At 38.0% G+C, this 26339-nt stretch overlaps 1 protein-coding gene across 2 annotated transcripts in view; it reads left to right on the top strand.

Annotated features, from left to right (window-relative positions):
* The window catches only part of LOC149228258 (uncharacterized), a 203153-nt gene extending 177073 nt beyond the window's left edge, over positions 1–26080 (top strand). For both annotated transcript variants that reach the window (XM_089378126.1, XM_089378125.1), the window contains exons 12-14: positions 22035–22190; positions 24649–24921; positions 25041–26080. In XM_089378126.1, the coding sequence (XP_089234252.1) occupies positions 22035–22190; positions 24649–24921; positions 25041–25481 (870 nt within the window). In that variant the 3' untranslated portion in view covers positions 25482–26080. The remainder of the gene's footprint in view (positions 1–22034; positions 22191–24648; positions 24922–25040) is intronic.
* Positions 26081–26339: the final 259 nt, after the last annotated feature.

The raw sequence follows: 26339 nt of genomic DNA, 5'->3' as shown, positions 1-26339 counted from the left end.
AGGAACCCCAATATCAATTTCCCTGTCAAACCTTCTAAGAGCTGGGTTAATACTATTTCGTTGGTTAGTTGCTCCAATCACAATAACATGGGCTCGAGCTTTTAGCCCATCAGTGTCAGAAGTTGAGAAACAATTCGCCTCTCAACCTCACCATGTGTCTTTTCTCTTTTGGGTGATATTGAATCAATTTCATCAATAAAAATAATGGATGGGGCATTCTTCTCTTCCTCTTCAAAGGCTTTCCTCAGATTGCTTTCACTTTCTCCAGCCAACATCGACATAATTTCGGGCCTGTTAATTAAGAAAAAGAAAGCACCAGTTTCATCCCAAGGTATTTCATAAGATGATGATTGAGCTGCATTTCCCTCTTGCCACTCATTCAGACCATCAGAATATTTAATTTTCCTGCTATGGCTTTCACTTTGCCATTCTCCAATGAGCATTCTTTTGCGAGAGACATAAAGATCATCTAATAAACTAGCTTTGCCTTCTTCCAAGTTACCTTGAAGGGTGTTTGCCCATTTTGTGGATTCTTCATTTAGAATTGTGTTAACAACTTTTGCATCCTCATTATATTGATCTTTTGTTGAACTTATATATTCATCAAGAGACATAATTTCAGGAAGTTCCTTACGTTCCCTCATTACCTCTTCAATAACAATTTCAGCTGGACTCATGTCTGATACATCTACTGCAACTACTTGACCAAATAATGTGCACGATGGGAAAAATCTAGGATTGGATATAGGCCTTGTAGGATATGTATTTGAAGATGTAGGTCCCTGAGGTATTGCTATGAAAAATCAATTGTCTCCATGGAGGTGAACCTTGAATCATGTGGAGCCCAACTACCTATACTCCTTCCCCTTCCTCTTCCTAAAGGAGCACGAAGAAAAGGAATTTCGCACATCAAACCAAGGAGCAGGTTCAACATGATATGTATGAATTCCCTTCATAGATTTTGGACCTCCATCCACATTCAATTGGGCAAAGGGTGAAGAACCATGATGCTTCTTGTCAAACTTTACAGATCCTTCTCTCTCTGTTTGTAATGGAGTATATTCCCTGCAGTGATCTGAAAACTGTGCCTCACCTTCCTGCAATGATTGGCCATTATCTGAAAGCCTGCCCTGCTTCTTGATAGGTCTCGTCTCATCATCCTCTTCACCATCCCGATCAAAAGATTGAGACCGAGTGACTCTCCTTCTATGTTTATGGTTGCGATCATCATCATCTTCATGTGGATCTCCTTCACTACGACCAAGTTTATCTTCACCATTATTAAATGTAATGTTTTGTGCATTATTCTCATCATTTTGATCATGGTTTTCTTCATCCACTCTCCCATAATCCACTTTTTTTTTTTTTTTTCAAACATGTCATCTTCACAAATATCTTTTTCCTTTTCTTCTTCCACATATTCCTCTTCATCATTATCAATGTCTTCTTCAACATCTTCCTCATTGTTATGATATTGTTCATCTTCTTGTTTCTCAAGATACTCCTTGCCCTTATCATATTCATCTGGATCATCATCTTGATCTGTATCATTCTCATCCACATCAAGATCAAATTCATCTGGATCATCATTTTGATCTGTATCATTCTCATCCACATCAAGATCAACTTCATTTGGATCATCATCTTGATCTATATCATCATCATCCACATCAAGATTAGCTTCATTTGGATCCTCATCTTGATCGATGTCATTTTCATATTCATCATTATCTATTTCATCTTCATTCTCAATATCATCATTTTGATCAAAATCTTCTTCTCATGCTTCACCTTGTTTCGTTTCTTCACTGTTGTTATCATCTTCCTTATTATCGATTTCCTTTAGTTGTGTTGTAACTTTTGCACATGTTTTTTCTAATTGCTGAAGCTTTTCTTGAATTTTACTAAACCGCTCAATGAGTTCAGAACGTAAACGTAATGGCATATTGTGCGGCGGATGACGTTCAAAGACTCGCATGGCTCTGATACCATTGAAGCAACAAAAGTTGTAGCTTGTTGACTATATATATATATACACATACAAGATGTTTGAATGTTACAATGAGGCCCTGCTTATATACGTAGGCAGGTGTCCTTTCATGATTGGGCATGTCTTTTAGACATGTCTTTTTGCTTAACTAATGACTATTTAACATAATCGTTATTTTGATTTTTATTATTTACATTATTTATTTCTATTTTATTTGTCATGAATTATATTCATAACAAGGTCTTGGTTAGCTTACTCGGAAAATGCAAGTTTTCTTGTTGTTTCTGATTTCTCGAGATCACACAAAGTGCATAACAAAGAGCATACACAATTAAGAAAACACTTTCCAGTCTGTTTTTGATTTGTCGAGATCACACAAAGCACAGGGAAAAGAGCATACACAGACCAGAAGGGGTAGCAAACTAGGAATATAAATAGAAACTCTGTAATATTTTTTGGATTGTATATATCTGGATCAAACGAAAAATGTTGAATCTCATGAAAACAAACACCTTTTTTGTATGAAACGGAAGGCGTTCTTAACTGAAAACAACATTTTGGATGCAGTGGAATGACTTGTTTAGGCCAAAACGATACAAAAATAACAGATCTCGGAAATGCGAAACACAAGCTTCAAGATCTCGATCACCAAGGGGTGAAGTTCTTAAAACAAGCTTTGATACCATGTTTGGGTTAACAAGGTATTCCATATAGGACGAAAACCTTTAGTAACCACTTACACAACTAGATCAAAGATCATAACGCCAATATTTTTACGTGGTTAAAACCCTCTGAGAGGGAAATAATCCTCGGTCCCACCCAAATGCAACTACTTGAGGAAATTTGATTAATGCAAAAGAAAATATTTTAAGTTAGACTTCTCACAATTGATCATCAACCATGACCCTCCATGCCCTTTAAATAGAGATCATGGACTAGTTGGGTGTTAAGCCACATATCAATAGCTGTTAGTATCAAGGAGAATATGAGTTGTCAGATCACTCTATGTCGAGAACATATCGCGACCTTCAGATTACAATGCAACTAATGCATACTAAAGAAAAACACTTCTACCTAATGGACATATTAAACCAAGTTAAACTTAACCAACTCCTAAGTGTCTAAATATCCTAATAGATTTTATAATTGCCTTTTTGATTGCACTGAGAGGTGCTCTACAACCCAGTATGGGGGAGATGTTGTCACGTAGCGTTACATTTAAAAATAATAAAATAATACTTATATTAACAAATTAAAAATAGTAATAACAAAAAAAATAATGTCGGCCATAAATACAATACTTCAATTTCACCTTAATTTTGCATAAACTTTATATAGAGACATAAAGTAATTGGGAAAAAAAATAAACTAAAATATTTTACTTTTTTAGTATGGGGTAGATATGTACTTTCTTCACTACTTATGGAGTTAACATAAAAAATATTATTGATATTGCATGATGTGTATTTCATTCTATCTTCAATTTCTATGTAATGTTTAAAACAAAAATATGTTAATAACAAAAAAATATTTTACTATCAGCGACAAGTAAAATATTTCAATGTCCATATTAAAAGTGTTGTAGGGCAGCTTAGCCTTGCCACTCAAGTTAGAAATTAAATTGCATAAAAAGTTATAACTGACATTGGTTAATGCTAAATTAATAGAATTCAATAAACAAATCAAATTCTATAGGCTTGCTTAATTTGGAAAGAAGTATTAAATTGAGATGTGAAGTGGATAAATTAATTGTTTACTCAAGCACAAGGGCTTACATAAATTTTGGTGGGTAGTAGCTACTAGTAAATTTATACATTTACAGTTTTACTCCTACATAAATGCTAAGAAAAACATAAATAATGATGGAAAGTAACTCTTGGTAGATATATTTATTTACATCTTATTCCTATCCATTTTTTATGCAAAAGCTTGCTTAAATTATGGTGAAAAGTAAATGATGGTAAATATGTTATTTACTTGAGTATGAGCTATTTTCAAGGATTTTAGTTTTTGATGGTTTTCCTCCAAAGCTTAAGAATAAAAATCACTGCACAAATATCTAAAAATCATGCATGAATATTGCAACCATATCAAAAAATTATCGATATATATATATATATATATATATATATATATATAGAGAGAGAGAGAGAGAGAGAGAGAGATTGTTAATAATTACCATCCTAGCTCCATCTTAACTCTGGAGTCTGGGCATCCAAAGGGACCAAATATCTTTTCACTATAAAAGAGGTTTGCATCTCAAGGGATTTGATTCCTCTCAAGATCTGTCATATTTGTAGGCTCAAAAGAGTTGGGTATGTTGTTATTCCATGGAGGGTTCCTGAATTCATTCTTGGGAGGAAATCTGAACTGTTATTGTTGTTGTTGATTCATCTCTATTTGAAGGATCCTCTCCTATAAAGATGCTTGATTCTTCGTAATATTCAATTCTAACTCTTTGAACTTGTCTACAAGGAAAAACACTGGATCTATGGAAGAAGAAGAAGGCGGAGTCACCTTTTGGGGCTTTTGCTTGACTTTAACCTTTCTGATTGGTCCAAGAAGATCTGTCTTCCATGACATCATCCAACTTTGGTTTGGCCTTTGCTTCATCCAATGCGTTCAAATTTGCTTTATCGAGTATGAAACTGAGCTTTCCTTGGAAGGCTTTGAGATAGTACATGAGTGATGTCTCATTTGTTGGCTAATGTGACCTCGAGATTTCTTCCAATATCCTATCAAATCTCTTGTTAAACTCATTAACAATCTCATTATCAAGACGTTCAATGTTAGTCAAAGCATTTCAAAGAAAACAAACATTCTTCTTTTCAGCCATTTTTCAAGAAATATATCATGAAAAGATTCTAAGTCAATGCAATTATCGGGTAAACTTATAAACCATTTTCTAGCATATTTCTTAAGAGATTATGGAAAACATCTAAGCAAGCATAAAGATGACAAACAAAAATGTCAACCATATATTCCATAAAAGAATCCCAATTTGCTAGGGCTGATACCTAACCATCTCCATGAAAGGAGGGTGCATCTTTCAAGGTTGGCATATCATGGAGCTGAGGAGGGATGATGGCAAATTAATCGGTTTGTAAGTATCTGCTAACCACATAGCAACCATTAGTTCTTATGTATAAATATAAGGTCTATGCTTATCTTAAAACGAACAATAGATGAAAATGAGTTTTCCTCCTTACCCTTTCATTAATAAACTAAATGAGGTTCAGGGACTTGAAGAAACTCACCTCAAGAGTTGGCCTTGGTATTGTACCTTATGTTATTTTGTTGAAGTGGAGTTGCCCGGCGAGACTTGCTAGATTAGTATGAAAGAATTTCAACAAGATACAAATACAAATGAAAATTTACTAAACTTTGAGGAATATATATGTTGTTCTTTGATTAGGGGAATTAGCCTTGTCCTTGGCAACGACGCCGAAGAATGTTACCACTCAAACTAGCAGGGCTGACACAGTTTGACCAAGGATGTTAAGCGTTAAGTACTATAGAAGCATGCCCACTATCACCTTAACTCACTTCTCTCACTTCGGGCTAACTCCTATGAAACAGCTTGGGGTGTATCCTTACACAAACAATACTCAACCAATAGCCTTAGAAAAGTGATCTAGTATAGTTAAATCAATAATAAAATCTGATCTAGTATACGATATTAGAACAGAAAAGTGATGCAGAAAAACAAAGAAAATACTCAATAGGATGAAAGTACAAGCCTGAGAAAAAACACAAATTGAGTATCGGAAGCCCTTACCACAATAGAAGATGATATGGCAGTGATATACTTTAGTGTTGGGGCTGTAAATTGGTGAGATGGTTACTGTTCAAGCCTACAATATCTGAATATTCTGCTGTGCGCACCAAGACGACAAGCCTATGGCTACTTGGGATGCTCAGAATGAGCTTGAGGTAGACTTGAAACTCAACGGTGTTGAATTTTGTAGCTATAGTTGGTCTTCATAATCAATATTTTAGCCCTTGAATTATGTAAGACATGTTCTTTATGTCATTATATTTTAGCCATTGAAATATATATCTTTATTAATATAAGACATGTTCTTCATGTCGGTTTCAAATGAAAAAAATTGAATTTTCAAATTTGAATTTTTGGCTCCTAATAAGGTCAAGTCAGCCCTAGGCAGAAAGACACCCATACGACCAGCCATAATCACTATATATATGCCATTCGACTTCCTCCACATGGGCAATTTGGATCACACAAGATAAATACATCATCTGGGCATCAAAACGAAGAAGAAGAGGACAAGGAGGACAAAGAAGAAGGATGAAGATATCTCAATCATTCTCTCTCTTGTTTGACCTCGCATGTGTGAATTTCTGAGAGTTTTCTGGACAATAGTTTTTGGACAGTAGGACCGAATTTCTGGGTGCAGAAGGAGGCCGAATTTCGGCCTAGACAAATCAGATTAGGCCAAGTTTGTTGGGCAGATTGATGACTTGATATAAGAGCTGTTTGACCAGGTTTGACCAAGACTATGTTGTTGATCAAATTGACTTTACCTTTAACTAGAAGAATTAGATGTATCTTTGTTGAATTAAATAATTTATGTAAGGAAAGGTTGCTGGGTTTTTCCCCATGTGCGTTTTCCTAGGGTAAACTTCTTCTGTCTCTTGTTTGGCTGTCTCTTTACGAGAAAGAGCAATATAAGAAATCATAAGAATTAATTATCGAATTAGGAGATCCATGAGAAGTCAACATGGTATCAAAGCTATGGTGTAAGAGCAGCCAAAAGAGAAAGATGGTTTTGAAGACTATTTGCTAAAATATTTTCTTTGTGCCCTAAAAGAGGGCCAACTCCTCTCTCTATGACCTAATTCCATAGTCAAAAGCATAAAGGAGTCGCAAAACCTCAAAGTCAAGCTGCAACTAGAAGAAAGGCAAAGTTTATGGTTTGATATGTGATGAGAAGAGGGTCGAGTCTGATCAGAAGCTAGGCCAAATTTTTGTGGATGATCTGTGCCCCAAAAAGGGCTCTGTCCAGGTCAAAATAAGGAGGAACCACCAAAATTCTATCGGAAAGAGCGAGTTCTATTCTGTGCATAGGAAGGAGGAAAGACCCTTGAAAATAGGCCTAACTAGCCTCAAATTCGACCTACTGCGGAAGGCTGAAAGGCCTCAGACGATTCACTAAAATTCTGTGGTAAGGCCGAACCCTAGAAGAAGTCCGAAATACCTCTGTGGAAATGCCAACAAGTTGTCTCTTGTACTTAAAGCCTACTAAAGTTCGTTTGCACAAAGTAGATTGGTGAAGGCACTATACATTTTGATCTCAGAAACGAGCCTCTCTCAAAATACTTGAGTAGCATTGACATTTAACAGTTGATAAGATTGAAGTGTTTCAACAAGACATATTGCTTGGTTCCTAGCTTGAAAAAGTTTCCATACAAAGTACTACAATGTTGGGATGTTCGGAAGCTAAGTGTGAAGTTTGATGCCTCCTTGAATCCTTGGAATGTGAGGTATGTATCATCACAATAATTTTGTTTGAAGTTTTCTTAGACCTCAATGATCTCTTGTCAACATAAATGAGGTCTGTCAGTACAGACCAAGTATATGTCTGGTTGAAAAGTCTATATTGATTTCTAGTAAGGGTTGATCTCTGTATGTCCTGAAGGATGAAAATTCATTCGTACAAAATGTGTCATGAAAAATTGTGGACTATTTCGTAAAAGTCTCTATATCTGTAGCATGTAAGCCACCTTGGTATTGGAAGGAGCAATGGCATTGATGTAAACCTTGAATTTGGAGAATTGAACAAGTGTGTTCAGTTCACTAAAATGTGATATAGGTTGAAATTAGTAACCTGTGTAGGACATCTCCTTTGAGTTGAGTGCTACTTTGAAGTTGAAGGTCCCTAATGTGACATACTCTGTACAGAAGTAATACATGTTGCATTGCACCATTATGATTATGATTGTGTTGACTGAGATTTGGTACAAAACATTAGAATTATGTACGTTTGATTTAATCTCTGACTAATTTACCAAGGAAGTTCCTCTCTGAATCAGAGGGAGTTAAGAAAGGACATTGGAATGAACATAGCGCAGCCTGAGCAAAGAAGACATTGCCGTGATAATCTTTTGAAGAAGTTATTCAACCTTTTAGAAGCTTGGCTATTAACTTGGAGAAGATCCTTTTGAGGTCACAGCCTCGTAAGTGGCACAGCCTCGTTAAGTGGCACAGCCTCGGTATGTCTAACGGTTCATTCTCTCCTTGGTATTACTACTAGTAATACCGTTAGATCACTTCATGTCTAGCACATATCGTGACCGTCAGATTGTAAGTTACGAAAGTACATAGTCCTAACTCTACACTAGACCAAGTTATACTTAACTATTTCCTATGTGTCAGAAGATCCTAACTTCCCCCCTTAAGAACAACTTGGGATAGGATTGAAGGATGTACAAATATGACACAATAGGAGAAAGAAGGAGGCATTAGAGCCTATCCCCCCTTAGTGACAACTTCTTGAACTCCAACTATAAATCGGAGTTTAGTAAACTTCGCCTCTGTGAGAGCCTTTGTAAAGATGTCTGCAACTTGATCATCAGTTGAACAATATTGCATTTCAAGAACATGGTCATGGATGAGCTTTCTGATGAAGTGCATGTGTAGTTCAATGTGTTTGTTGCGCTAATGTTGGAATGGATCTTTGCATTGTTGAATGACACTTTGATTATCACACCAAAGTGTAGTCGGATGCTGCTGCTGCTGAAAGCCAAACTCTGACAGGATTTGATGAAGCCATAGGGCTTCTTTACTAGCTTCTACGGCACCACGATACTCTGCTTCTGCTGAAGAAAGAGAAATGGCACTTTGTTTCTTGCAAGCCCATGTAATAGGTCCAGAACCAAGAGTGAAGACATAACTTGCAGTAGACTTACGATCATCAGGGTCACCAGCCCAATCAGAATCAGTGAAACCAACCAATAGAGGAGATGCTTCTGCACTGTAATGAATCCCAAATTGCACTGTACCTCGAACATAACGAAGTATTCTTTTCGCTGCTTTCTAATGACTTTCATGTGGGTTTTGCATAAACCGAGCAATAAGGCCAACAACAAAGGAAAGGTCAGGATGGGTATGGGTCAGATACAAAATTTTTCCTACCAGCTGACGGTATAAGGTAGCATCAACTTTAGGGGAAGTACAAGTAATTGAAAGTTTGGCTCCAGAGTGAAAGGGAGAAGGGGCTGGCTTACAATCTTCCATGTGAAAGTGGCGTAGAAGATCACAGGCATACTTGGACTGGGAAAGGGAAATACCTTCCTTGGATAGCAAGACTAAGAAAATAATGCAAGTGTCCTAAGTCTGTCATTTCAAATTGCTTTTTAAGGCTGGACTTCACATGGTTTATAAGGTTGGGATCACTACTAGTAAGGATAAGATCATCAACATAAAGAACAAGAATGATAAGAGACTTACCCACTTTCTTGGTGTAGATAGTATTGTCAGAATGACTCCTAGAAAAGCCAGTATCTAAAAGAAATCTATCCATTTTGGCATACCAAGCCCGATGGGCTTGCTTGAGACCACAAAGGGATTTCTTAAGCCGACATACAAGGCTGGAGTCTGTTTGTATAAAGCCAGGAGGTTGTTCCATATAGATTTCTTCATGCAAGTCCCCATGCAAGAAGGCAGATTTGACATCCATCTGATGGACTTCCCATTTGAAAGAGGCAGCAAGGGAAAGAACAAGGCGGATAGAGTTCATTTTGGAAACAGGGGAGAAGGTTTTAATATAGTCAATGCCTTCAACTTGTGAAAAACCCTTAGCAACAAGAAGCTTTATGTTTATCAACTTTTCCATCTGGCCCAAACTTGGTTTTGTAAACCCATTTAATGAACGATCCCATGTATCATTTACCAATAATGAATGATATTCTTCATTCATAGCTGCGTCCCAATCTGGATGGCTTGAAGCTTCTGCAGAGGTGTCAGGATCATAATTCGCTGAAGCTTGAGCTAGTAAAGAAGAGGCTCTATCGAACTGAGAACGTGTACGTCGCTGATCTGTAGGATCACCTGCAAGAGCACTTGCTACATCCTGAGTAGCACAAACCCATTGTGGAAGCTGAGGAGCTGAAGGAGGATCCTGAGAAGGTGGGGGAGGATTGTCATCCTCGCTGTCATCATCTGAAGAAGAAATGTTTTCAGAAGTAGAAGGGATAGAGAGAGGTGGCACATCCACCGAACAAGGCTCATAGGCCGATATATTTTCAACGAACTTTGCATCTCTTCTAATGATAACATTTTTGGATTTAGGTGGAAGAAGTCTATATCCTTTGACATCTTCAGAATATCCAACAAAAATACATTTTTCACTCTTAGGTTCTAAGGCTTTATGTTTCTCATCAAGGAATATGGGCCCATGCTTCACTTCCAAAAACACGAAAGTGACTTACATCTGGTTTAATTGAGCTCCATGCTTCATCTGGAGTGATATTCTTTAAAACCTTAGTAGGAGTGCGATTTACTGTGTAATTTGCACATTTAATTGCTTTTGCCCAAAAATTAAGACTAAGTCCTTTAGATTGAAGCATACAATTAGCCATTTCCTTTAAGGTGCGATTCTTCCTTTCAACTACACCATTTTGTTGTGGAGTATATGGAACAATATGTTGCATTTGAATTCCATGCTCAGTGCAAAAGTTGATGAATTTGTTGTTAACATATTCTCTGCCATTATTAGATATTAGCTTAAGAATTTGATGTCCAAATTGTTTCTCAACAAAGGCCTTAAAGGCCAAGAACATGTTAACTACTTCACTCTTGAGTTTTAAGAAGTATACCCAAGTGCGTATGGAGAAATCATCAATGAAAGTTAAGAAATACTTGTAGCCAAAGAAGGAAACAACTGGAAGTGGACCACATAAATCACTATGCACAAGCTGTAAAGGCGCTGAGGCGTGCTAAGAGGCATGTTTTTTAAAACTATCCCGATGATGTTTTCCGAGTACACATTTGGAACAAACACCATCTCTGCAAGATACCATAGGAAGACCTGTCACCATATTTTCTTTACATAGATTTTGAAGGGAGAAATAGTTTAAGTGATTAAATCGCTCATCCCAAAGTTTGCTCACTTCATCATTATGAACAACAAATACCGAGGGAATAAAAGAATGTTCAATGAATTAATTCACATGGAGCAAACAGCTCAATGATAATACAAAGATATTTACAAGAATAGAAACATCAGGTTTCTATGTAGAATATCGAACAAACAGTTTCATCTAAGAAACTGCTAAAAGAATAAGAATAGAAACATCTAAAAGACTGAGCATTACTAAATAGAGATATAGAGATATATTCTAATACCCTCCCTTAATGCTCAATCTATTTACAACACCAATAGACCCGCGAAATTTTACAAATTTATCAGGACCAAGAGGCTTGGTAAAAATATCGGCGGGCTGCTCTGTGGTGGGAACATAGTGCAACTGAACTGAGCCGTCTTCAACCAGCTGTCGAATGTAGTGGCAGTGAGTTTCCACATGCTTTGTTCGTTCATGAAAGACAGGATTCTTGGCAAGTTTGAGCACTCCCTGATTATCACAAAACAAAGAAGTAGGCCCTGTCTGAAAAACATGCATATCTGCAAGCATACGACGAAGCCAAACTGCCTCACAGGCGGCCTTAACTGCTCCCCGATACTCTGCTTCTGTTGAGGAGAGAGCCACTACCTGTTGCTTCTTACTAGTCCAAGTAACAGCTCCAGATCCTAGACTAAACACATACCCAGCTGTAGATTTACGGTCATCAACCGAACCGGCCCAGTCAGAGTCAGTGTAGCCACTGAGAATAGGAGTGGAGCTGTGAGTATATAAGAGGCCATAATCAGAAGTACCACGCACATATCGTAGCACCCGCTTTGCTGCTATCCAATGATCAGCTTTAGGAGCTGACATAAAGCGAGAAATGTAGCTTACTGCAAAACTGATGTCAGGTCTGGTAGCAGTAAGATAGATGAGACTGCCCACTAATTGCCTGAATAAAGTTTCATCCACAAGAGGAGAGGATGACTGTGCTGAAAGTTTGAGCCCTGGTGCCATAGGAGTCGTGGCCGGTTTGCAATCCTGCATTCTGAACCTTTCCACAAGATTTTTGGCATACTTGGACTGAGAAAGAAAGATCTGATTTTCAGTCTGCCACACTTCAACCCCCAGACAGTAATGAAGAAGTCCCAAGTCTGTCATCTCAAAAGTTTTGCATAGATCTTGTTTGATCCCATGGATCAAATGTGCAGAGCTGCCAGTAATGATAAGATCATCCACATAGACAACTACAAACAAGATATCATCATCAGTATGCTTGATATACAGGTTTGAATCAGATGGACTCCGCTGAAAACCCTGATCTGTCAGATACTGATCAATTTTTATGTACCAAGCCCGAGGAGCTTGTTTCAATCCATAGATGGCTTTAACTAACCGACACACTTTCTGTTCTTGACCAGCAACCTTGAATCCTGGAGGCTGCGTCATGTAGACTTCTTCTTGGAGATCACCATTTAGGAAAGCACTTTTGACATCCATCTGATGAACTTTCCAATTGAACTGAGCTGCTAGGGCAAGCACAAGCCTGATAGTACTCATCTTGGCTGTAGGAGCAAAAGTCTCCTCATAGTCGATGCCTTCCTGCTGTGAAAATCCTCGAGCCACAAGCCGAGCTTTATACTTGTCTAAGGTTCCATCAGCTTTGTATTTGACTTTATACACCCATTTGCAGCCTATGGGTTTTTTGTCTGCAGGAAGATCAGAAAGAGTCCATGTGTGATTCTTCTGAAGACTCTGAAATTCTGCTTTCATAGCCTGTTCCCACTCAGATATACCCTTAGCTTCTGAGTATGTTTGAGGCTCAAAAGTACTGTGAAGGTTAGCCATAAGAGCAAAATTGACTGTAGACTGTTGTCTGTTCTTATGCCTAGAAGTTCTACCTTCAAGGAGCTCATCATCCCGGAGATCACCTATGGTTTTAGCCCACCATTTTGGCCGAAGAGAAGAAGAACCAATATCAGGATTAGAGGGACCAATATCAGGAGGAAGAGAGGCAGGCTCAAGAGCAATAGGGACAGCGAGAGGGGGATTAGCTTCTGGAGGAAGCTCAGATAGAGTAGTATCAAATCTTGATGCTACATCATCCCTCCCATCAGATGGAATGACTGGAAGAAGAACACTGTGAGGCGGATCCTCAGAACGCTGCTCAGAAGAAGAAGACTGAAAGAATCCTCTGTCTTCATCAAATACTACATCTCGACTGAAGCTAAGTCGACCAGTGGCTATATCTATCAGCCTATAAGCCTTGTGATGATCACTGTAACCTGTCATCATGAGTTTCTGACTTTTGGAATCCAACTTAGATCGCTTAGCAGATGGAACCCAAACATATGCAACTGAGCCAAAAACTTTGAGATGACTGATCTTAGGCTTACGACCAGACCACACTTCTTCAGGAGTCTTCCCTTTAACAGCCTGAGTAGGGGATCGGTTAAGAAGGTAAACAGCAGTAAATACTGCTTCAGCCCAGAATTTGTTTGGAACACTCCGGTGTTGTAACATGGAACGAGCCATTTCAACAACCGTGCGATTGCGACGCTCGACAACACTGTTCTGCTGGGGAGTGTAAGGTGTGGTGAATTGACGTTTGATGCCATGAATATCACAGAAGTTGGCAAAAGCTGAGGAACAAAATTCCCCCCCATTGTCGGTCCTAAGGGTCATGATATTACAACCAGATTCTTTTTCAACTAAAGTTTTAAACTTCTGAAAGGTACTAAGAGCATCAGATTTATTTTTTAAAAAATACACCCACATCTTTCGACTGAAGTCATCTACAATAAGTAAAAAGTATTTGCAAGCAGTTATAGAAGCTGTATTCATAGGACCACAAATATCAGCATGAAGTAACTGAAGTACCTGGGATGCGCGCCAAGATTCACCATTTTTGAATGACGACCGATGTTGCTTTCCTGCTTGACAGGCGCTGCATACCCCCAACTGCTGAGTCTGAATATCAGGTAATCCTGACACAAGTCCCTCCCGAGAGAGCTGAGAGAGATACTGCATATTGAGATGCCCATATCGTTGATGCCATAGAGTACTGATGGGAGAGACACGAGCTGCTAGTGCCACTTCTGGAAAGTCACCGGTGTCAAGTAGCCTGTATAGGCCATGGTCCTCGAGGCCAGTAGCAACTGTCAGACTGGTCTCCCTGTCAATGATGGAACACTTGTGTGCACTGAACACAACATCAAGCTGAGGAGAATTCCTCATAATCTGACTGACAGAGAGCAGATTAATCTCCATACCAGGAACATAGTATACATTTAGAAATATGAGCGTGCGTCCACCAGACTGAATTTGAACTGTACCCCTGCCAGCAACAGTGTACTTTTCACCTCCACCAAATACAACTGAATCACTGAAAGGTGAAAAGTCAATAAACCAGTCACGCCTGTGAGAGAAGTGGCGTGATGCACCAGAATCAATGTACCATGCAGAGGAAGGAACATGTTCTGAAGACCTTTTAGCCATAAAGGCGTAAAAGGCCGAATCTGTCTGCTCGGAATGTTCTGCAACATTCGCTGTCTGATGTGACCCTCCCTGTTTCTTTTGTTCAGCAGCAATCCTCTGCTTGCAGTCTTTCTTCATGTGACCGAACTTGTGACAGTAATTACACTGTACACTTTTCTTCCTATTAGGATCAAAAGACTGAGATGATCCTCTCTGCTGAAAAGACTGAGAGGACTGATATTTTGCAGCAAATGCATTCTCCAAGGGCACTGATGCAGTACCACTACCAAACTGCTGTTTCCACCTATCTTGCTGCAGAAGTTTGGTACATAAATCTGAAAACTTCAGATCAACATTTGTGGTTGTAATGTTGAGTGTTTCAATGAAGTGTTCATAAGATTTTGGTAGACTCTTCAGGGTAATGACTACCATATCTTCTTCCTCCATGGTCCGACCAATGGCGTCGAGCTGATCTCGAATGTCTTTAATTTTGTTGAGATGTTCCTGTAAAGACATATGTTCATCCATCATGATGGAGAACAACTGATTTTTGAGAAAAAAAGCTCTGCTTTTATCAGATGTCTCATGCAATTCTTTCAACTGTTGCCAGATTTCAGCAGCTGTCTTGCCAGAAGGGATCTGTGGTAACTGATCATCAGCGACAGAGAGCTTGAGAAGCATAACAGCCTCTCGATTTCGATCATCAAATTTATCTTGATCGGTCCCGGCTGTACCTGGACGAAGCTCTTTGCCCAAAATGAGTTGATCAAGACGCCTGTACTCAAAAATGGTCAGCAGTCTTTGTTTCCAAATGTTATAGTTGCTGCCATTAAACCGTTGATTTCCTTCTAACATCAGATTGGTAAGTGTGGCCATTTTCACAAAGAGAAAAAATAAGACACACAAGAACAATGTAGCTGACTGCTTATGCTGGTGAAGATTTAAAGAACAGACTTTCAGCTGTCTAAAACAATAGTAATACTGCTCATACAGTTCTGAGAATACAGTTTTCCACAAGAAAATGCCGGTCTACCATAAGAGTATACTGATGCAATAAACAGATGTCACAGGTCTGAGTTTGTAATGAAGACTGCCAGGATCACAAGAAAAAAAATTCCGCTGATTGGTAACCCACTGCCGGCAACCAGAACCACAAATACAGCAAATATAAATGATGAAAAAATGAACCCACATGTGCTGTCTCAGATTCACACTTCTGCTGAATGGTAACCCACTGTCAGCAAACACCACGGATATATATATATACACGTCTCAGGTTTCAAAATGGCCCACACAACATCTCAGCTACAGGTCATATGTTTTTGAAAAAAGGACCACGTGAGCTATGCACGTTCCGTCTCAGCTCAGCGACTGGTCATATGATTTGAAGTTTGAACCACGTGAGTTATCAAAACTGCACGTTCCGTCTCAGCTATTTTATATATGAAAAAACCACAGGTGAATATAACCACGCATATGTGTTTTATAAACACGGGTTACGGTGCCGTCTCAGCGATTACAATGAACCACGGATTTTTATAACACGCGGATGACAGGTTACGTATTACGTATTACATCAGGTTACGTATCAGGTTGAAAAACACGGGTTTCAGATCAGAGTTTGACTGAGACAATATAACGGCGTTTGCACAGGTTACAATGAACCACGGGTTTCAGATCAGAGCCACGGGTTTTCAGATCAGAGCACACGCGTATATCCACGCGAATTACAGGGTTTCAGATCAGAGCACACGCGTATATCCACGCGAATTACAGGGTTTCAAAATATCCACGGGTTTTCAGATATATATCTAAGAGTTCTTAACTGTAATACCATCCACGGGTTTCAAATATCCTCGGGTTTCAAAGCGTATATCACAAGTTTGACAGCGTTTGAAAATATCACAAGCGTATATCACTTGTTTGCACAGCGATTGAAAATAAAAAAATAGACAGTTGCCCGCAGATCAAATTTTCAGACCACGACTCTGATTTTTAAAAAACAAATAAGTTATAAACCGAGAGAAAACACCTGGATCACGATTGCTGACGATTGCTGAGGGATTCCACGATGTGGTCGAAGAAAATAGCTGGATTCAATATTCCAAGCAAACTGGCCAGCCAAAAAAAAAAAATTCCGCTTCCACGAAAACAGTCGCCGCCACAAAGTTATTTCCTTAGTAAACTGATCATGCAAGAGAAGAATCCAATTCTGTATCGAGATGGACGACTGTAAGCTTTTATCACAGCGAGCAAAGCCGAGGCTAAGACTCAGTGAAGGCTGCCTGGCTTACAGAGGGCTCGACCTTAGAAAGGACTCAAGAGATTACAATGCAAAGAGAATTACTGTTTCAAGAAGAATCTCTTAACCTTGCTCTGATACCATAAAAGAATGTTCAATGAATTAATTCACATGGAGCAAACAGCTCAATGATAATACAAAGATATTTACAAGAATAGAAACATCAGGTTTCTATGTAGAATATCGAACAAACAGTTTCATCTAAGAAACTGCTAAAAGAATAAGAATAGAAACATCTAAAAGACTGAGCATTACTAAATAGAGATATAGAGATATATTCTAATAGGGAAGAGTTGATGACCCAAAGTTGTTAAACTTATACAACCTTGTAGAATCATCAACAATTTCAGTAGCTAAAATCTGTCTAGGATCTCTTAGGTCCTTAATTACAACATCGTGAGGTGAAAATTCAATGGGTTTACCTTCACCTGAATGAGTTATCTGATATACAGATAGAAGGTTGCAGGATAAGGTTGGAATACATAATACATCATTAAATTGACCATTGTCTAGATGAATAGTTCTAGTCTCTACAACACTAAGAGATCTATCATCGCCAACATATATATTTTTGGTGTTACAATCATTTAAATAAGAAAACATGGCTTTGTTTTTGGCCATGTGATAAGAAGCTCCAGAATCAATGAGCCACTCATGAGAATGAGAAGAAGAAGATACATTTAGTGCATAACCAGACCGAGATGCTTGACAACCACCGAGATGCTTGACAACCACATGCAGAAAGTGCTATTCCAGAAGATGAAGTTGAAATTGAAGAGTGCTCCAAATGGATGTTATACTCATTGCTTTAAGATCCGACCGGCTCGGAACCGACTCGGCCGAGTTGGTCCGAGCCGGAAAAAAAATTCAACTCGGCAGAAAAAATGGTTCAGTCGGCTGAGTTATGACTGACTCGGCCAAGTTATAGCATGACTCGGCTGAGTCAGTCATAACTCGGCTGACTCGACCGGATCTGTAACTACTCGGCCTGGTCAATTCATGCGGCCAGTAAACCCCAAAAACAACCTTTTTTTATATATATTTTTTTACTTTTTAAGATTTTGCGGAGTGTTGGGGAGTCCAAGTTGTTTTAAAAATTGGTTAAGTGCTATTTGGGGTCCATTCCCCTCTCCCAAACCCTATTTAACCCACTCTGATCCCTAGTATTGATATGCTATTCATGGTAGTGTTAAATTCTTAAAGTAAAAGTGACATTCTCCTTGATCTTCATTTTTATCCTTTTACTTAAATTTTTGACATTACCATGAAATGACTCAAGATGTTTGAGAGTGGTTCCGGCCTCATTCGATTTCATATGGAGAAAGTAAAAGTTTAGATTTCATTCAAAATCCAGCAGACTTATCAGTTTTTCAGGATTTTAGGATTGGGGGATTGTAATGTTTCCATTGAATTTTGCCATGTATTAGGGTATGGAATTCGTATTTAATCAAGAGCACCAATCCCTCTATGTACCTTGATGTTAGTGACATTGGTTGTTGAACTTCTCTGGGATTCGCTCCCAAACCGAGAGCTTTTGAAAATGTCGCTCCCGCTCCCTTTTTCGCTCTCGCTCCCCGCTTTCGCTCCTGCTCCCAAGTAACACTGAGCCAGATGATGTTGGCAACTCTAGCAGTAGCCAGTAGTACTGGTCACAAACTTTTGTTGTAGAGGCCATTTCTAGCCTCCTTGGTTATGTGTTTTTGTTTTGATCTCTATATCATCATCGTGTATGTATTGGACAGTGCACTGGGTGCCATTTTGATATAATGGATATATTCATGAGCCTACTTTGATCATATGTTGTCTTCCATCTATATTATAATGTTGTATGTTTGGAAACATGAATGAAAATCTTTAAAATTATGTTTTTTTTATAAAAAAATTAATATTTAATATATTTTTTACAATGACCAAGTCATTGAAATCGAGTCGGCCGAGTCGATACCGAGTTTGAGTCGGAGTCAGAGTCGACTCTCGGCCAAGTCAGAGTTCGAGTCGGAGTTTTAAAACATTGGTTATGCTTCGTCATTGCTGCGTCCAAGGCTTCCATCTTCTTAAAGCATTTGGATTCTAAGTGGCCATCTCGATTACAAAAGTTGCAATGTCTATCAGTGTTCTTCTCTTTGTTTTTATTTGCCTTGACATTTTGTTGAAGTGATTTTTCATTTGGAGACTGAAAGTGCTTGGGACCCTTTGTTGGTTTAGGACCATTCTTTTTAGGATGCTGCTTCTTAGGATTCTTTGAACTTGGTTGTTGTTGGGTGGCTAAGGCTTTCTTAGAAGAGTTTCCAAGATTAAGAAGACCAAGATGTAAGAGTTTTTCTTGTTCTCTTATTAAAGAATCACAAAAGACATCAAAAGAGGGGGACTTGTAGTCTTGTCCTTGAGAAATAAAGGCTTCTCTAGTAGAATGGAAGGTGGAAACAAACACAGAGTAGGCTAGTCCCAACTTAGTAAGAATGGAATAGATAAGGCTACCATCTTCTTTCTTAACCTTAGCACCTTCCAAGAGAAGTCTAAGGGTCTTGAATTTGGACAAAAAATCTTCAATGGAAGAAAAATTATTGGGTCCAATGTAAGCGACTCATTTTCGCGTTGATGAGCTCTAATTTCATTTTTAATTCCAAAAACTTTATTGAGATGTTTCATTGCTTCATCAAGGGTATCAAGTTCTGCGATATGGAATCTAAGGTCTGGAGAAATAGACATCTCTATCAACCCATGTGCTTGATTTTGCTTATTTTTCCATTAGGCTTGCTTATCTTCATCTTTAGGTTTAAACTTTTGGCCTGAGACTATTCTATAAAGACCTTTACTTTTAAGTAAATCCTCCATGTAAGACACCCATTGGAAGTAGTTGGTACTGTCAAGAATAACTTGGCTTGGACTTTCCATTTTAACAGAAATTGAAGCTGTAGATGCTAAAACTAAGTGTTCCAATGCAAAGATCTTGAAAAATTAAGCCGATTAAAAAATAACAGCTTTGAAAATAACTTCCGGATGAAGAAGTTATGACTTTTTGAAGAAAAGTTGTTGAAGATGCCGACGAAGTACATGAATGTGCGGAAGTGAATGATAATGTTATATTAAAATCCCCCCTCTTTCCAAACTTAATCTAATTAGCTCACTTTTTAATTTTTTTTATGTGACCCACTTTTATAAATAAGTGAAAGTCACCTTTAAAATGGTACTTTATGAGCTACCCACTAAATTGTAACTTAAATAAAAGATAAAAAGACTTTAGAATTATAAGCGACTCACTTTTTATAATGGGTGAGAACACTTTTACATAAAGTAACTTTAAAACATAAGTTACATGTGTTTTTTGAAAAAGTAACTCAACAAAAAAAAAACTTGAACCCAAGACCTCTATTTTCAGAAAGTAACTTTGGACCAAGTGAGCTAGTTTAAAATGTTAGTAATTTTTGGAAAAGAGGAAGGGTTTTTTTTTTAGTATCTTTACTAGTCACTGAAGCTTTGGAGTGCGTACTTACTTGAAAAAGCCCTTTTTTCCTACCAAACAAAAAACCACACACCCCAACACGGACATTCAAAAAAAAACCAAGCCTTATGGCTTGAAGTTAGATTTTGCCGCAAACTAAATATTTTCCTCAATGTTTCTGATTTTTCGAGATCACACTAAAGCGCGGCGGAAAAAAGCATACGCATGAGAAAAATCCTTCCTTTCTGTTTTTGATTTGCCTAAATCGCACAGAGTCGCGGGGCAAAGAGCATACACAGAAATGAAAGGTATATATCCGGTAATAAAAAACAGAGAGATAAATAGACCGAAATAAACAGAGAGATAAATAACTAAAATTGCAAATAAACACTGTATACCTCTAGATCTTAATAATGATGTAGCTAGGGCTACCGGAAACCTTTTCGTGTGAAATGAAAGGGGTTCCTTATTGGAACAGATGCTCCTAACACAATAGAACAATCCTCTCAGCCCGAAAGCGGTCAAAAACAGTAGATTTAGGAAACGACAGTCGAATGCAGTTGTACCGGCTTCAGATTTGGATCATCAATGGATGTGGCCCTCAAATAGCTCTGATACCATGTAGGAATATACAGGGTACGTTCCTTAGAACACTAAAGGACACTGCTCAGAAACAGATCACAGATCAGTACACCAGTATTCTTGACATGGTTAAAACCCTCAAAGAGGGAAACAGTCCACGGCCTGAGCCAACGCGGCCACTTCAGACAATTATTAATGTAAAAGAAAGAAAATTTACATAAGCTTCTCTCATGAACGGTCACCTTACAATGACCCTCCATGCTCTTTAAATAGAGATCATGGACCAATCGGGTGTTAAGCCACGGATCAAGTGTCGGTAATACCGAGGTGAGAATGAACCGTCGGATCACTTCATGTCTAGAACATATCATGACCGTCAGATTGCAAGTTACAAAAGTACATAGTAAATAAACACACTTTACCTAACTCTACACTAGACCAAGTTATACTTAACTATTTCCTATGTGTCAGAATATCCTAACATGCATAGAAGTGATCAATAAGCAAGGATTTAATAGGTGATAATTAGATTTTTCACTTCAAACTTTGATGTAGATACATTGTAGTGACTGAACACATTAAAGAGATCATAAGTCCTATTATCATTCTTTGAATATTTTAATTTAAGACTTCACATTTCAGTTTTTTTCCCAGTTTTCAAGAATCCTTGTTTCGTGGATATTTGGAAATTCAAGCATAAGATGTTCGATGTTATTATGGTTAATAATTGCAATCTATGGTTAAAGTGTCGACTACAAATTAATGATACCCTAAACTTGTGGGATTGATAAGTTACTTACAAAAGAATTGGGCTCACCTGCAAGCTATTTGTTTGTTTTTTTTTCTTCATATTCCAAATCACAAAGCACATTGATGGGTTGGACGATGGTGATGTGGTCAACTGAGTTTTGTATTTTGACGTAAACATGCTCCGTTGCTCTTTATGTGAACTTTGTCATTTGAGAACAATAGAATCATTTGTTTATGATTTGTTTGCTAGAATGCCAATAAATTGGGAAAGTATTCCCAATTGTTGATTTGTTTCACTTTTCATGTATTCTTTTCTGGAATTGGTCTGAAATTTTATGAATTGCCTCTGATATTGTTTTAACAGTGTCTGAATCTTATACTGAAGCTTAGCATTTTTATATTATTAGGCTCGGCGTAAGCGACATTTTTTTGATGACAAGGAGAACGAAATCTCCACAGAGCCTAGACGTTTCAAGCGTTCTCGTCCTAACATTCCACGGACTCCAGATGGGAGGCCTATTCTTCCACTTGCTCTAACAGAACGTCTTACCATTGTGGATCTTGTAAGTTTTCTTGCAGTATAAACTTGTCAAAATATTTTAGGGTTTGTGCATTTGGAAGTTGAGAATTTAATTGAAGCTACATTGTATAGTTGTTTGAATGAGCCTAATAAAGAAGGGGTATTGTCATTCATAGAGATTTGGGGAGAGTAGAGTATTGATACTTTCGGTCAAGTTATATGAAAATTTCATTAATATGTATGTGTTTGCAAGGTAAATATTTTTTTTCTGTTTTTGCTCATCTGTATATTGGATGATGTTCCTATTCAGCAAGCCTGAAAGTTTGATGGGCTCCAAATCTATTACAGCATGCATAAAGGATCCAAAACTTTCATTGATATGAGTAGTGCACAACTTGTGGATGTGCTTAGCTGTGATTCTGCATGGCAAGTGCCTTGTTAGAAAAGCCATGTTCATGTTTGAGATACTTTCTCAATTAAGCCATTTTCTTTGACATTTTGCTTCTTTGAAGTCTGAACCTCCTCCCATAAGACTAATTATTGGTTCCAGAAGCTTAGATTATTTGCTAAATAGCTTTCAGTCATACTAGGTGATTGAGAGAAGCTGTAAATTTATGAACCCTATATATGAATGACTGAAAAAAATGTTCCATGGGCGCATGTTCCTAGGTGTTGGGGATGTGCCCTTTATGCTTCCCCCACTCCTGGACTTGTGGACTTCATTGGCAATGTCCCCTGCTGTCATTGGGTACATCCCTTGTTGTCACATGTATGGCACCAGTACTTAGGGGACTTCAATGGGGATTCTGCCTGCAGAAATGGGATGCTCCCAGCACTTGGGGTTACTCTGGGATTCCCTCTATGGGGCACACTCGTAAAAACACAAAATAAGTACAGAAAGCATACCTTATTATTATTTTTTTTTTTCCTTTGAAGGATGGTGAGGGTCTCACCATTTATCTTTCATTTTCCTGTCTATATAACCCTAAATTGTTTCTCACCTAAAACATGCTAGCTGGAGTACATTAAGGAGGTTGAAGTTGGATTTATCAATTTTCGAAGGAAGAAAAGTCTGCACAGCACGGATTCTGTATCATATTTCAACTTCCAAATGAATCAGGTCCAGCTAGCATTATTTTGTGAAAAGTTAGAAGCATACATGTTTTTTCGTTTCTTTGTCTGGAAAAGTTAGAACAACAGTTATATTTGAATTAAGGGCTGGCTATCTGTACATTCCCATAGAAGACAATGAAAGTTGCGGCACATAGATGCAGAGGACCACACGCAGGCTGATTGAGGCATGACAGTGGCATGCGTGTTGTTCCATTTCTCTTTTTTGTCATTTTTTGATTTGACAGTTTTGACTCTAATATTTAAAAGGTGATGAATGTAATTATATGTCATTTGATTTGGACATTAATTTTTTACTATGAGAAATTTGTGGATTGGATAATGGATGTTGCTGCTTTAATTGTTTATGAAAAGATAAGATAACTGTGAGATTACTTATGCATAAAAAACCTCTTCTATTTTTCCGTTTTGAATTTTTTATATTCTCAATATCTGGGGCATGGTTCCCTTTTGGGGACCCCAACATCCCCTGTGACATCCTGTGAGATTTGCAGGGTCTGTCCACTGGAGAGTGCAACCATGATTAGTCCAGACTTGAGAGAAAGATATTGAGACAAAGATCCAAAACCATTAAGAAGTTATTCATGGATTGCAAACTGGATTAACATAGATTTATTTTCGGTGTAATGAATCAATTTTCCCAACGAACGTTCCGAGTCGGGTCAACTTCCTGAGAAATTATAATACTTTGAAGTCTTTTCCTAGTTTTCTTGAGTTCTTGATGGTGGGGGAAATTTATATCTCAAAATACTTATATGGCACATCTCGAACATCGAGTAAATATCTTTTATTGATAAAGACAATAATTTGCCACCGAATGGAAATATTACATATAATCAATTTTTGACACAATGATGTAATAGTACTTACAAGGTCTACAAGTGTCACGGTGAAACATTTCTTCAGGCTATCCATGTTCCATAATCAAACTGACTAAAAAGGGCAATTGAATAGGCTTTCTGTCACAAGTCGATCTGCTAATAGATTATTATCAAAAATAACATATGAAACCATTGATTAAAGTGCACCAGATCAAAATGATAAGAGTTCACTGCACCGAAGAAATTTATGCATACTTTACATTTTCATTGTGACCATTAGCTAGTGATTACGGTACCCGACCCCTTTTCATCATACATGGTTTCTTTGATTATTAAACATCTAACATTCCTCTATAGAGAATTCGCAGGAAAACCTTTACTGCTTGTTGCTAGCCACGTTGTTACAGTCTATCAACAAAAATTCTTTGATTGACCTATCAGTCACTAGTTCGCAGAAATATTTGAAGTCGACAATTTCTTGAAGATATGAGCGGTATTAAGTTGAGCAGAACTTACTCTAATAGCACAAATTTTCATGTCAATGACCAGGGGACAATTGAATATAAACGTGCTGGATTTCATACAGACCGACACATATTCCCTATTGGCTATAAATCTATAAGAAACTATGCCAGTATGGTGGAAAAGGATGGACGGACTACATACACCTGTACAATTCTTGACGGTGGAAGTGCAGGTCCTATTTTTCGTGTAGTTCCAGATGACAGCCCTGAAAAAGTCATTGAAAGGGATTCTGCATCTGGTGCATGGGCTGTTGTTTGTGGAACTGGCAACAAGATGCGTGGAATTGAACGCGGCAAGGTTTGATACATTGTGCACATGCATAATCTGTTTGATAAAAAATCGAAGTCCTCCGTGTTGTGTATGTATAGAGACTGGTTTGTCTTGAAAATGCTGACATTTTATAGTATTTGATTCAGATCACCATTAGCGGGACGGAGATGTTCGGCCTCTCACATCCTACAGTTATTCAATTATTACGTGAGCTGCCTGGAGCAGAGTACTGTTCTACCTTCTTCTCTGACTATCCCACTTTTGGATCTCACTCTCGAAGACAATCAATTAGTACCCCAGTTATTCCTTCCGTTCAAGATGGTTCCGAATTCAGAGATACCGAGGTGAAGCAAAAGCCAATGAGTAGCTTTGGAGATCAATCAGAGCAATCATTATCTGACTCATCTGAAGAAACAGACAGCAGCGATTCATCTGATGAAGTGGATGGTTCTTATCAGGGTGTCACTTCAGATAAGATGGCTGAAGATCAAAGTTTCACTAGAAGAAACATGTTAGTTCATTCAGGTAATAGGGAAAGAACTTATCTTGACATAAATGCAGACCCAGAGGAGCTTGAATCACCATAAACATATAAATATATAGTACAAGGAAAAGTTTTCATACCAGACTTGTGCTATGGGTTGATAGTTCACGGGTGAACAAGCTTCATTGGTGTTCCTTTAAGATGGCAGGCTGTGGTTTTTGGTCTGGCTTACTTGTCACCATGATATTATAGTCTTGGATGTATACTACGACATATTAGAGTCTTGTAGAAGATTCAATTTCATTGTCAAAATTAGAGCACATCTGTATCTTGGAAATCAGAATGTGTCCAGTTATTATTTGATTTTCATTCAGGTGCTGTTTCCTGATTCAGTTTTATGGCGAATGTTCCAGACGGCTAGAGTGTTTGGAAGTGAGAGTCTGGGGAATTCTTTGAATACCAGTGTGATAATTTAGGATCATTGCCTATGGCTAACACGACCTTGATGTGACTTTCATTTAAGCATTGGGGGATTGGACGGGACTTATAAAACCGAACCAGATAACTAGTCATCACCCTGAAAATTCTCTTTGGGTGGTGGTGCTTATTGTTTATGGAGATTTCTACTAATGATATATCTAATCTGTGCTCTGAAGATTCATTCTAAACAGGTGTTAGAAACTGTGGGGAAACTTTCAACTGATTTCTCGCATATCTAAAGAGATCTTAGCAGTAAGCATGATTTTTTGACTTCCAGACCATGTTTAAGGTCATTGAATTTGACCTGAGAATTGGTTTTTATATTTTTAGTTGCACCACTATGATTCATAAATGTGTACTTAAATATAGCGGCTTACTACTCGATTTCCAGATGTTGAGATGGATAATTTACACGCAGATGGATTATATGCACCTAACAAAAAGTTAAGATAGAAAACTACCTAAACGTATCCTTAAATAT

Source organism: Pinus tabuliformis, chromosome J (genome assembly GCF_031772625.1).
Source record: "Pinus tabuliformis cultivar Carrire ecotype Pingquan chromosome J, CPIR1, whole genome shotgun sequence".
Lineage (NCBI taxonomy): Eukaryota > Viridiplantae > Streptophyta > Pinopsida > Pinales > Pinaceae > Pinus > Pinus tabuliformis.
Note: the sequence above shows the minus strand (reverse complement) of the source record. Positions and strands in the feature narration are given on the sequence as shown.